General features: G+C 37.9%; 1 protein-coding gene across 2 annotated transcripts in view; it reads left to right on the top strand.

The window, feature by feature from the left end:
• The window catches only part of DPP10 (dipeptidyl peptidase like 10), a 245,701-nt gene that overhangs the window by 218,709 nt on the left and 12,797 nt on the right, over positions 1-14,195 (top strand). For both annotated transcript variants that reach the window (XM_059475956.1, XM_059475955.1), the window contains 6 exons: positions 1,011-1,102; positions 2,547-2,594; positions 3,095-3,216; positions 6,948-6,995; positions 9,084-9,182; positions 9,291-9,360. In XM_059475956.1, coding sequence (XP_059331939.1) covers positions 1,011-1,102; positions 2,547-2,594; positions 3,095-3,216; positions 6,948-6,995; positions 9,084-9,182; positions 9,291-9,360 — 479 coding nt within the window. The remainder of the gene's footprint in view (positions 1-1,010; positions 1,103-2,546; positions 2,595-3,094; positions 3,217-6,947; positions 6,996-9,083; positions 9,183-9,290; positions 9,361-14,195) is intronic.

Here is a 14,195-nt window from a genome sequence, read left to right as displayed (position 1 = left end):
CTTAATATTTAAATATCTATTTCAGTAGTTGCAGCTTCTCTCTCTCTAAAGAAGAAATAGTCACTTACAATAAATCACTAATATGTATTTTAATAATTCCTGGAGGCAACACTGAATATCAGAATCTTCCTGAACAGGGAGCCCTCATCATAAACAGATGTACAGCACCTAGCACAATCTCCTGATTTCATTTGGTACTTGCAAGGCTTGTCATAGAGTTTCTATCATTCTTTCCTCGTGAATCTGTTAGGAAACAAATCAGTTCCAAGGGGCTTGGTTCTGCCTTGCCAGCTCCCAACGTGTCCCATAGGCTATCTTTGTGCATTTGCTTCTTTTTAGTTATTGCTGCTGTTGATGCCTCCTCAGGGCACGGGTCAGAAGTACATGGATTAAAAAAAAGGCCAACCTTTTTGCTTTTATGACTTTTTGTAGGCCTTGTAACCTCTGAGTATCACCTCTGAGATATCTCTTTTCTTTATAAATTTTGTCTTTAATTTGAAAACTAAGAATATGTATATCCATGCCAAGCATAATAACCCTAATGTAGAAAGATCCCCAAAAAGTATGTCCAAACTGTGAAAGTTTAAGTTTTAATCTTCAATAGCCTGAGCCATGATTTTACCTTTTGCACTCAGATAAGCTTCTCACTTAGGTTTTTTTTTATTTTAACTTGTGTCTGATGAAGAGTTTGCTGCAACTTCCAGCAAAAGGGTTGTTTTTACTTGCATTGCTTCCTGGCTTCTATTACTTATTGACATGGGAGCAGCTGAAAGAAAAATTGTGCTGAAAACCAAGATTATTTTAATGACTTTAAAAGGCTTAGAGACAGGAGGGAAAGGATAAGTGAAGTTCAGGTCTGTCAAAAAGTTTATTAGGTTTGTGGTTTAAAGATGTTATGTTGCATATTAAAGTTTAAAAAGCTGTAATCAGTAATGATATGTGCAGGCAATCCTGCCAGGCAAAGAAGAATGTAGCAAGGTGAAAGTTAATGTTTTCCCATCTCTCAACAGACTAAAAGTGAACAAATCAGTGTGAGGCACCTGACATCAGGAAACTGGGAAGTTATCAAAATCCTGGCATATGATGAAAATACTCAAAAGATGTAAGTACTGTTCCCTTTTTTAATAAAAATATTCAAGTATTAAAGTTGAATCCATTAAACTCAAAATTAAACAGCAATATTTCTTTAATTTCAGAACATTACCATAACTTTGACACACCTGAGTACATAAGGTGCAGTTTTAAGACAATTGATCTGCCATTCTTTTCCTAAATGCTTTTTTATGCAGAGGGAGAGAATCACAGTGTAATATCACTTGACTCCATATTTTTCAGAATAGAAGGAATCAACACACAGTGCAGCAGTAATAGCATTTTGGTAATTTCTTTCCTGGAATCCAGATAAGAAGTCATAATAAATTTTTAGTACTTGATAAAACATCACACCTTTACTGCATGAGGTCTCAGAGTTTTGGGGATCTGATCCAACTTCATAAATTCAAATTATTTGTAGAGATTATCAGAGCTTCTGATTCTCACCCACAGAGAACTCTTTCCACAGCTCATCTTAGTGAGAGAGTGGATAAAATGCATATTTGATGCTTTTGGGGAGGAGTTTAGAACTAACACAAAATGTCTGAAGGCTTCACCTGACTTCAGTGGATCTCGTTTAATTTTCACTTCTATCTGTCCATGGCAAAAAATGCACAAGCATATTTACTTCTCATTTGCTTTAAAATAAATGATATTTCAACAAGAACTTTTTTGAGGCTGCAAGAAGTCTCATCTTTTCCTCTGGTACTGGAGAAAACCTTTTTTTTGCAAGTCTTTCTATGGGTTTTTAAAATATATCCGTAGAGAATTTCCTGGTGCTTCTGCAAGGCCCAGGGGTAGAAATGAGGTCTGGATGCAGTCAGGCTGCAGAGAGGTGAAAGTTGTCACACGGGCTGTCTCAGCCACTTGAGGGACTGCCTTGGCCTCCTTCTGCCTGTCAAGCAGAACCTTTGTGGGGATCTCATCAGGGAAACACCAAGGGCTTGTCTTGGGGTTCTTACAAAGTCTCTTTCCACCTATGCAAAGCAGATAGAAGAAAAAGTTGGTTTACAACTCAAAAGGGCTCTCAGGTCTCATAAGACTTATTGTAATATATGACATAATTTCATTGTGACCTTTATCTGCTATTTGGGTTTATATTGCAAACTCTTGGAGTGAAGCAGAAACTTTCTCTTCTGTGTTTTTAGTATGCAGAGAGGTGTCCTGGTTGCTACTGGAGCTCCTGGGCATCACAGGAATTAAAATCATGAAATCCTGTTTTCATCACGGTTTTAACAGGAAATTGTATAGCTTCTGAAATAACTAATCTGTGTATTGGATTTAAATTTAATCTTGGAACCTGGGTTTGTATATAAGTATTTTATCTTCATGGATATTTGTGAAATTTTAATTTTTAAAAATATTACTTATGGTGTTTCTCACTTCTCTAAACACTGCCCAAATCAAACAGTTAACCTAACTGAATTTTAACTTTTTTTCTCTTTTGGACACAGTTATTTCTTAAGCACTGAAGAGTCCCCAAGAGGAAGACAGCTGCACAGGTAAGAGCTACATGGGGCTATGTTATCAGCTTCTTCATCCCAAGCCATAAGTGCTATGTGCTTGGGTAATCATTTACATTGTGTAAAAATTAGTATGATTGAGCTGTAACAAAGAAACTGCCACAGCTTTTCAAAACTAAAATTCCCATTTTCTAAAAAATAGAAAAGTTTCTAACAAAAAATGTTCTTACCATAGATCTTCACTATCTTCCTTTATAATCATCTAAAATTTAAACCTAAATACAAGCATTTAATATGACTGTGTTTTACTAAATAAAAATATTTATAGGTTTTAATCATGTTATTTAAAGGGGGAAAATCACCTTATTTTCAATGCTTAAACCTGAGGCTAGAGGTTTTTATGATTTCCTACAAATGCTGTGAGTTATTGCAGTGCCAGTGGTGCCTTGGGCAGCTTTTGTATCCTGTCTACATAGCCAAGGTTATTTTGTTGTATTTTATTCCAATGTAAAATGCTTCTGATCATTTTCTTCCCCCAGTGTATCAACAGTGGGGTCACTGAACCGTCAGTGTCTCTCGTGTGACTTCCAGAAGGAGCAGTGCACCTACTTCAGTGCCAAGTTCAGCCCCATGAACAGGCATTTTCTCCTGCACTGTAAAGGTGAGCAAATGCACAGGGTGCAATGCTGCTGGCTTCTGAATTAATGTATTCCTTGGGAAGGGCATTAGGCTGGACTCTAACATTGAGGTCAGCAGTGGATTACTCAAAGTTCTGTACAGAGCTCATTCTAAGACTGCAAGTAAAGATGTTCTGTGAAATGATTAAATTAAAGATGTTCTGCTAAATTATGAGTGATGTCAGAAAGCTGCTCCAATCCTGACCCCGCTGTCCAAATAAAGGACATCAGCTTACATTGACCCTAAATAGAAATCCTTCACCAAAAAATTCAGGATTTTGGTGATGGTACTGTGGCTTGTAAGAGTTTATTATTTTATATATTGGGATTGGTCTAGTGGGACTATATCTAGTTAAAAAATGGGAGCCTGTGTTCTCTAGCAGTGTTTGTACGCATGTATGTGCAGTGTATCTGTACACCATCATAATTATGTGTATGGGTGTATCTACCAAAAAACAGCTGTGGTTTAATCCCCAGGGACAGATCCTCTTTATCAGTGCAGTTGTAATAAATAACTCACAGTGTTTTACTGTTGTCTGCATTCCAGTAGCACTACATGGCACCAGCTGGCTTCAGAATTTCTGTATAAACAAAAAAAATTAAAACCATTCCACACAGAGAAAGTTATAACCTATACATAGGAAATTAGCACTGATATATAAATGATAAAAAAGGTTCAGAAAAGCATGAGCCAATGCATAATAAAGTACATAGTTAGACCTGTTGTCCTTGAAACTTGAAAAATTTTACAGACACTATCCCCCAGCATTTTTTTAATAGCTAGAATCAAAGTGCAAAGAGCAGATGACAATTCATCTGAAATACATATAAATAGCTCATTTTACATTCATGCTTTTTCTCTATTTCTTTTACAACTTTACTATTTTTTCCCCACACAAAAATAAAATACCTGCTGACTTGAGCGTTGAATGTATCCAAACAAGGAAACTATGAATATATATTGGCTAAAATAAGGGGTTTGTTTTCAGTTTTGTTGTTTTGGGTTGTTTTTTTTTTTGTGGAAATGCACCTATAGTACAGCTCATTAGAAGAAGAATGAACAAACTGTGTGATTTATAAATGGTTAAATCTGCAGCAGAAATGATGGAGCTAATCTTGAGGTCCTTCTCTGAGTAATGAGCTCCTCATGCTTTAAGCAGAGTTTTCCCTTGTGCTTGACATAATCCCTTTGGGGTAGATCTCAGATTCTTGCAGGAGAGAGGGTTGGTAAATTGGGAAGAGTTTTTTGCCCTGAATCAGCAATGTGCTGGGGTCCAAAAGCATCTTGTTACTATTTTAGCAAAATATATTCAGCCTGTAATTTTTAATGTGCTTCTTTGGTATAAAAATGTGGATGCCAGTAGGAGGTTGTGCATGTGATTACTCACAAGCTCGACTTTCAGTGACTTTGGCAGTTCTCTGGTTGAGCTGGGAAGGCTGTAGATCATCCTCCCAGGATTAAACCTACACTCCACTGAGTTGCAGTAGATGTTGGGCAGGGATGCTAAATCACAGTCATTAATTTATTCTGCCTCTAATATTAATGTAGAGTTAATGCTGGCTGGGAGTTTTTCAGGGTCTTCTGCTGTGTTTCCTCAGAGCTTGGCAGGTACAGCAGAATGTGGCCCCTGTGGAGTGCCAGGGCCCTGGGTTGGACATTTGGCAATGTCAACACTGGTGGCAAGGTCACCATAGAAGTGGCATCAAAACTCTTCTGCTTGTGGGAGTTTGAGCAAACTGCTTTGAGGAGACAAATGGCACGTCTGCTGTGTGCATTCACACTCATTTTCCCACAGCAAAAAGCCTCCACCCAATTGTGACAAAAGCAATTTGCCCAGAAAAACCCTTGGGGACTCTGGACTGGTTCTGTCTTTATAAGTTGCAATTCTTCAACCTCCTGTTCACCCACAAGCACCTTTATTAGGATTGTTTTTCCTTCTTAGTTTCCCTCAGCCAGGAGATCTCTCATTTTACCTGCTGTATCCATCTCCAGAGACTCTCCTGAGTGAGGAGTTATTTCTTGCCTGGTAGGTGGAGGACTGAATCCTGAGCCTCTCAGTTTTGGCAAGCACATCCTTTGCACTTACTTTCCACACTGCTTGGGGGTTTTTCCTTTGGCACTTCACAAACACTAGCAAGATATTTTTCTCTCCACTCAAATAAGACAGTTTAGAAAGGGAGTGGTTGTTTCTCCCCTTTTATACAGCTGGAAATAGGCTGTGGGTTTGAGGTTCTGATAGGAGGTCAATGGGAAATCCAAGTGTTGTGCTTTGTTCTGATGCACTGTAACACAATGCCTCTGACACAAATTTGTCTCTTTTTTTCCTCTGATCAGCATTTTAATCTACTGCAATCTCCCTTTTTTCAAAATGTCATCATCCTTCCATCTTTTAGTATGACAAATAGAGATAGGTTGGAAAATGCTGGTGCTTCCCTACTCAGAAATGGTCTTTCTCAAATAAGAATTGAAAGCAAAATGACAAATTCAGAAGTAAAAAGAGCTGGAAATAAAAACAAACCAAAGCAAAAGAGACATCTTATGAAATTATTTTCTTAGAGAGGTATGGCAGAAAGCTGTGATTTGTCAACCATCTACCTGTAAGATTTTTGTCAATCGTCCCCCTTGAGGGAGAGAATGAAACTGATAAAAATCTTCAGTGAAGGCTGTGAATGTCATCATGCTATTTATTTCAGGTATTTACATTTCCCTAGGCTCATGCCATAATTAATTGAGAGAGACAACCTCTCAAAACACATAAATTAAGCTCTGTCTCTTCACTCTCAAAGGGAATTGGTTTTTGTTTTTTTTGTTTTTTTTCTCAAAAAGAGAGTTGTAACTCCTCATTTCAAAGGGTCCATGCCTTCATCTGCCATGGGGTCCTCAGGGACTTCAGCTTTTCTGTATTGTTCTTCATCACCCAATAGTGACTGAATGCTGGTAATTTAAGCACTGAAGTAACACAGAGCTTCTGATGTGTAAATTCCATGTTGGGGATGAGAACAAAAGATTTTCTTTGCAGGTTTGCACTGGTGGGGATCTTCAGAGCAGGGACAGCAGACTGACCCACTTCTGAGTATGCTGAATGCTTGGTCATGCCAGTTTCACATGCCACCTTGTAGCTGTTGGCATGAAGAATTATTCCTTGTTTTTAGTTTCTTAGTGGTGCAGTGAAAATAAAGTACGTGAAATAGGATTAGACTACATCACACCTAGATTTAACTGTGATGCTGTTGGTTTTGTAGAGTTGGCATAGCAAGGGAGCTTCTTAAAAAGATAATAATATGAATATATTTTTCAACACATCTATAGTTTTTCCATAGATTAAATAAGTGGATATTATCATTAATTAATTTCCCAGTCAACCTGTCAAGCTGCTATATTTTAAACAGTGCCATTAAGTGCATCCATATTTTTTTTTAGTCATGACTTAAAACCAAAACGTGGAGATTATTAAAGAAAAAAAAGGAATGCTCTTTCTGGGTGCAGGGTCTGGGCTGCTGAGCAGGCAGAAGGCAGTCTCTGTTTCACACTTTGATGGAGCTGTAGCCCAGCCTGTGTCATTTCCAAGAGGTACCAGTGGAGTTTCTGCTGTGCTTGAAGGGAATTGTGTGTCTGGAGCTTCCAGGATCCTGTCTTGTGTGGTAACTAGTGCTCCCATTCTTTGTCACTGAACTACCTCACCCTTCCTCTGTTTTTCTTCTCTCCTCAAAACAGGACCAGGTGTTCCAGTTGTAAGTGTGCACAGGACAAGTAATACTGAAAGTGAGTATACCTTATGAAATAAGTTTTCTTATCATCACTAATTTCATTGGGGAGTGTGGGAGAAGGGAGACAAAGCAAATGAAAATGTCATGCAAGTACATGAAAACTAATTCATATAAAGTGCTACTAATTACCTTTTAAGCAACATCCACATCAGCAAATGGTAAGGAAAGCAGTGAATCCTAAAACTTTTTCAGATTTTTAGATATCTTTTGGTTTAAATGCATGTGACTCATCTTCTGTTTACACTTGAGTAAATTAGATGGCAGGTTGGTCTTCATCCCTGTCACTTCCTATGTAGATCAGGCTGCCATTGCAGCACACCTTCTGTGTTTTTAGAGGTGTTTTTAAAGTTGCAATCCAATTATGTTGACGTCAGGTGCAATCCTAGGATGATTGATCATAAGAGCTGACCTCCATTTGGTGTTTAGTCCTTCTCTTCTATTTCTCAAACCAGAACAACTCCACTGACATTTTCAATGAAGACAAATCCAATAATAAAGGCTTTTTAGGAGGGTACTCTATACCTCTATTTGTCAAGGTTTACTCATTATTTTCTTGCATATTGATGCCAATATTTACTGTTTCTTGGCTGCTGAGGTGCTTTTTAGTGGAAGACTGTCCTTCGCAGTTGAATTTTCCTGGTGGTGAAGCAGAGGTAACAACTCTGCCACCTGCAGCTCCACTGTGACTCCACTAGCACGGAAGTGTGGATTCCAGGAATGAGGGAAAAATTTTCACTCAAAAGCACTAAACCAACTCTTACAAATCCTCATTTCAATAACTGGATTATCCTCAGGATTTTTCCCAGAATCCAGGAATCCTGAACTGAACCTGTGTGCATCCCCTTTGTTCTGGGCCAGTCACTGTTCAGTGGAGCTAATCTTGCATGTTGAAGTACCATCCTAATTAACAGTGCCATGCTATGAAGTGTTAATTAATATCTGCACTTTAGTTTTTGGGTTTTTTTTTTCTTTTTTCCCTTTTTTTTGTAATGCCATTGTTTTTGTTTGCAAAGCCCAGTTCCACAGCTCACCCACAGCAGGGAGTTTTATCCACCTCAGTAAAGGGGAGCTATTGCTCAAATAAATGTGTTTTAGACTTCTGTGGAGCTCCTCATTTCTGTGTAGCCAGGCTTTTGCTCTTTATTACCTGCATCTAAAGTACTATGGAGTGTGAATTACTGAAATTGAGATTTATGTGCAGCACCTTAGAGTAAAATAAAGCAAGTCAGGATAGAGAGACATTGTTTGTTGTAACAACAAAAAGCCAAATAATAAGAGAGATAATTTACCATTAGTGTTTCAGTGCAAGATGAGATTATCCTCTTCAATTCATAAAGGAATGATTAAGGATTATTTCAATTATTCTATCCTCAGACTATAATTATACCATTTTGGTTGACTGCCCAGAACAAGCATTCTCCTCAGATTATCTGTTTTGGCCCTAAGTGAAGAGTTTATTATTTAATTTAAAAAATCTAAATTTTGGAAGCAAGATCGGTAATTTGAATTAAAAAAAAAAAAAAGCCAACAAAAAGCACAACAAATTAGCCATTCTTTCATGTGTAAAAGGGTTGCAACAAATTAGTCTGCAGCTTTAAACCAAGCTGATGATCTTGCTCTTGGCTGGAGTGCAGAAGACAAATAAGGGCATACAGTGACCACATTTAGCTGTGCTGGCTAAATATTGCATTGGAATAGGTAATATTGAGGAAGAAGATGCCTGCATGAGGCTTTGGATGTTGCCCAGCAGAGCAGCCTTGTGCTGTTGCAGCTGCTCTTAGGATTTGTCAAAGATGCTGATGTTCATGTTGGTCATCAGGAATTTCCTTGGTTCTGCATAATGAAAACAAAGCCCTCCAAAGCCAGAAAAAATGAACTGGATGTGCATCTTTTTGAATTGAAAAGTAGCTGCATTATAAAAAAAGTATTTACAGAAGGAATTAATTTACAAGAATAATTGCAAGATTAATTTGCAAGATCATTGCACATTTTTCCTTTTTGTAAAATTATTTTGAATCTTGGTGTATCTCTGGTGTGATGATTCTCCATGCCTTTCAACATGGTTTTTCTTTCTGTTTTCTAGAGTTTTATATTTTGGAAAATAACCCTGTGTTGAAAGAAGTTGCTCTTAAGAAAAAGAATTACAAGACTGAAATCAAAATGCTTCACATTGAGGATTACGGTAAATCTGGCAAAATGTTATTTTAGCAAGCCAAAAGTTTTGTTTCAATGTTACTGTTTTTCATCTGTGTAACTACCAGCCTTTAATGTTTTGCTCTTTTCTTAAAAGAATTCCCTTTACAGTTGTCACTGCCAAAAGATTTCACGGATCGAAACCAGTATGCCCTTCTATTAATAATGTAAGTATCTGCTTGGAATCACTCAAAATAATAAAAAAGTGTTTTGTAGAAAATATTTAGATCTGAAATTAGGGGTTTGTTGGGTTTTTTTTTGTGGTGTTTTTTTTTTTTTTTTGTTTCTTTGGTTTTTACCTTTTGTAGGAAAAATTATCTCATGAATTTGAGTTGAGAAATCAAAAAGCTTGTTCTTGGGAAGATTTTGTGACAGGTGCTGTCTGGTAGAGATGCCTGGGGTTTTTTGTGCTAGTCAAACCTGACTGTGCTTTGCTGTGCTTTCATGTTTGGGAGGCACTGGTGTTTCTGATGGTGCAGCTTTGGGAAGTCCTGCAGTGATTCCTGGACTCTTACTGATCCTGCCCACAGAGCATCTCCCTCAGAGCATGTGCTCTATTTTATCCCTGAGAGAAATGAGTAGACCTTCCAGAAGGGGCTCAGTTGAGATGCATAAAGCAAAACTGCTTTTAGGAACTCCAGAATGAAATAAAAGTTAGTTTTGATCTTCAGTGGTTGAAGGCATGATAGGCATGATCCAAAGTCTGTGAATTTTTGTAGAAAAGCTGTATGGGAAGAGAATGGTATTCCCTGGAAACCCATGCTGTTCCTTTAAAAGGAGATGGAGTGTGTGTTCTTGCAGGGAGAGTCAGCCTTTAAGTTATGTGTGTGTACATGTGTAGCAGAGGAAAAGAACAGAGTCATGAGAGTGCCTGGAGCCTACCTGGGAAAGTGTGGCCAGCTCAGGGCGTCACTCCTGTCTCCACCTAAACTCAGCATGGGTGGAGAGAGCTTTCCTGGACCTACAGAGCTCCTTCCAGTCCCAGCTGGAAAAAATTGATGTGAATTTCAGTAAAATGTAGATGTGTGCTGCTAAGTTGATGAAAATGCCACGTTACTGAGCTGTGTCACCTGGAGCAGATCTCCCCTCAGCGACAGCACAAATCCTCATTGTTGGATGTGAGGTGTTTACAGACCTGAGCTGCTGAATGATCCCAAATTCCCCTGCTCAGATCAGATAACAGGACAGAAAGGCACAAACCTGCTTATTTCTAAGCCCAGTTTGTGTTTTAGAACTCAGAATTTTCAGTTGTAATTATCTGCAGTTGTGGAAGCTCTCTCCTTTAATTGGCTCATGAACAGATTTTTCTTCCCTTGTGGAGAAACAGGACACATGAATTTTATTTCATCTTTGCAGCATGATCTTGGAGGCATGATTATATTTTAAGCAGCTCTTATACGAGTGCCAAAGGCAAACTGACTCTGTGAGTTGACCCCAGCAGCGCTGCAGGGACTTGTGCTTGTTCCTGTTTCTGAGAGCAGGGAAAGACGAAGGTGTAAGCAGTGCAACGCTTCCCTTTTCAAGTATCCCAGAAAAATGCATAATCTGCCATATACAGCTGTGGGAAAATATGGGGTTATAAACTCATGTAGAACCTGGAGAAGACAGAAGGGAAGGATCAGAAACCTGACAAGTCCAAGGCCAGGAAATCACAAGCTAAAGAAAATATTATTTTGAATTGTTTTTCGATATCAAGAGTTGAAAGAAGTGAGTATTGAGTCAGGCTCTGAATTTAAACTTAACAAAGTTGTTGGTACCCAGTGAGCAAATACTGTGGCCAAGTCATGATGTATGGTTATATTTTATAATTGTTTTGGGGTTTTTTATGATAGGCATGTGAGGTAAAAAAGAAAGTCGTCAATTTATGAATACAAATTGTTCTATCCACATTTATTGTACAGAGACTTTGTGTCTTTTCGGTCTGATTCTTTGCAATATTGAATTCTCAAGGTTACCTTTAGCAGGGGTTATTTTTAGAAAACCCTGTACACTAGTGAAAGCATGAAACTGAAAATTTTAAATCTGTCCTGGCTCATGCACTGTAGCATGTTTTGTGTCCTCCTTTTCCCTAGAAGAAAAAGAAGTTACATTAAGCTGTATTTCTTCAGCAGCTTTTTACAGACTTAAAGCTAAGGTTGCCAGCAATCCCTTTTTCTATTAAAGAGGTCCCCAAATGAAATATAAAACTGCAAACTGTCACTGAAGTTATGGGAGGTTCCCTTGTGGGATGATTATTTGAGCCTAATAAATTCTGTCTAGCTCCTGAGAAAGAACTGTTGGATATCTGTGGTGTGTAGGGGGTAATTTCTTGACCTACACAGCTCCAAATTGACATCCTAAAGTTTATTTCATGATCAGAAGTACTACTTTCAGAAAAAAAGAGAAAAGTATTTAGGTCCAAAGAGAGCATGTAGCTTTTATAGGGAACATTGATTAGTTGTGTAGATGATATAATTTCCCAGATATTTGACTTTCCTGAGTCCCAGAGTGGTACTGTTGGGGCTGATGGAGAAACACCCTGTTCCTACTGCCACCAGTGTTAGATGAGAGCTGGGGGCTGATAACAAGTGCTGTCTTTTGCACTGTTCAGCTGCCCCTGCTTTCCTTCTTCCATTCTCAGCCATGGTATCATTATCATTATATTCCAGCTATTGAGAGAAAAACCTTTGAAAATGAGTGTTTATCAATGTCCTTGGTAAGAATGTTGGTTTAATTGTATGTCCATTTTTTGGAAAGGAGATTATGTGAAACATCTTGATCCAGGGAACATGCACTTAGAAATAGAAATCCAGAAGGTATAAGAGCAGAAAAGTGGAGTATTAGCAGAGAAGAGGTGTTTGCTTTCCCATCTCAGTAACACTGCACTTTTAAGAGGAAAAAGAGAAAAGAGGGAGGAAGATGATGAGTGATTTTATTATGGGGAGGATGTTTGATGTGATCTGTTACTCGGGGTTGTTTTTTTTTTCAAATCACTGAAAGCTAGTAGCTATTTCAAAGGTGCATGACTATGAAAAGGTTTAAGTGTTCATGCAGGGATGTCTGCAGGTATGTTTGAACTTCCAGCACATGGTCCCCAGATGCCTGAGTGTTAAGGCTGAATCCTAGAAGGAAGCTTGTACCAAAGGAATCTGCTCCTGGTGTGAAACCTGGGTGTGAACTGAGTACAGTTCCATGTAGACATCCTTAAACTCAGCTTAAGGACCAGGACCTGATTTTGCTGTAACCATCAGCATAAAGATTGCATGAACATTCATCCATTAGCAGCTGCAAAGCAAGCTGCAGTATTCAAATAGTAGGTTATTGTATTGCTGTGGTAAAATTTATGTCCATCTGGATAGCTGGGCTGTCTAACAGATCTCATGTAGAAACCAGTTATGTTGTCTGGCACTCTTTTTCTTTCTAGAACTGTGATGAGTAGCCCATAAAATTTTAAATAGATTAAAACACTTTCTTCCATTTGTTCTCTTAAACCACTGATAATGTTTCACACTCAGTTTCCTTCTGATGTAATACACACAGTGTAACTATATATTAGAGAGCTGCATGGTAATTGCCTGAAAAAGTGATTACCATCTCTTTTCTATATAATTAAGATCAAAGTTTAAATTTCAAATCCTTGATTTCCTCATTATGGTTCACCTTACTCATTAAAAAAGTTGGAAGATAAACTTCTTGGTAACACACAGGAAATGATTAAGTAAAGACTCTGGCATTTAATCTGGGTAATAAAATCAGAGCTGATAATCATTCTTTATTTTGCCTTGATCATATTTAACCTCATTCCTTCAAATGTGTAGATAATGTATCTTAAATATCACTATCTATTATTTAATACCATTTAAAGTTGCCCAATATGTAAATTGATATTGTAAAACTGAATCAATGAAAATATTGTCCTGGTATTTGGGGGGGGTTTATTTGTTTACTTATTTTTTTATATTTTGGTCATAAGCAGGGGTTGGTTTACCTGGATTTGAACTGGTGAAAGTTTGGGCCTTGCACAAAGAGTCAAACATGTTTATGCCCCCAGTGAATGCACTCTCAGGATAGCAAGATGAGGCATTAGGGTTGGAAAGTGAATCTTTTGTGCAGCTTTGAAAACAAGCCATTAAAAGACTATAAGAAATATAGACAGGCATAATGCAAATATTGAGAAATATATGCCTGCTGTCTCTCTGTGGAGGACAAACACTTCAGATGCTCAGTATCATTTTGCAGTGGCAGCTGAAGAGTAAAGAGACCTTTTGTTGCTAATAGGTGTTCTGATATGTACCTCAATGGAAATAACTTTAAATGCTTATCACAGACTATTAATATGGACATTCTAAAAAATAAACTAGGCACTGGAAAATTGCTTCCTGAAGCAATACATCAAACAATCCATCATGCAGGGCTGGACAATGTATAGTGTTTAAACTCTGAGCCCAAAAGTAGCCCAGCTATGACCTCCAAAAGGAGCTTAAGAAACCAACACTGTCAGTTCTCACCCACTGAGAGACTTGCTGAGGTTCTGTTTGTTGTTCCTTTTTTATTGGAGGAATTCACTTTGATTTAAAATACTTTTTTGGTTTTAAGCAGTTTCTGGCTTAGAGAAGGGCTTATAAGTGTAATGGTGCTTCCCCTATTCCTAAGTGTCTAGAAATATAACATAGATATCTAGATCCATCAGATGTATATATAACCGAGATACAGAACATGTATGAATCAAATGTGATCACTGTGTTAGTTTTGTTCTCATATTTAAAGGGAGGAAAGCAGGTTGACTCACAATGTTTTCATTGAGTTGAGTGGAATGTGTTAATCTGTTGGAAAGTTACCTAGTCAAACATGGATATTTCTATGTATTATTGTGGAAAGCTGGAATAACTTACAAATGATTGTAACTGGTCTGAGGCTCATTGGAAATAATGATAAATACTTACATTGGAAGTAATGATAAATTGTGAAAACATCTGTGCCAATGTGTAGGGCTTCTGAAAATCTTACTCTGTGCAATGAGCAG

This window comes from Ammospiza nelsoni, chromosome 7 (genome assembly GCF_027579445.1).
Source record: "Ammospiza nelsoni isolate bAmmNel1 chromosome 7, bAmmNel1.pri, whole genome shotgun sequence".
In the NCBI taxonomy this organism is placed as follows: Eukaryota; Metazoa; Chordata; class Aves; order Passeriformes; family Passerellidae; genus Ammospiza; species Ammospiza nelsoni.
The sequence above is the reverse complement of the archived record's forward strand: the minus strand, read 5'-3'. Positions and strand labels throughout refer to the sequence as shown.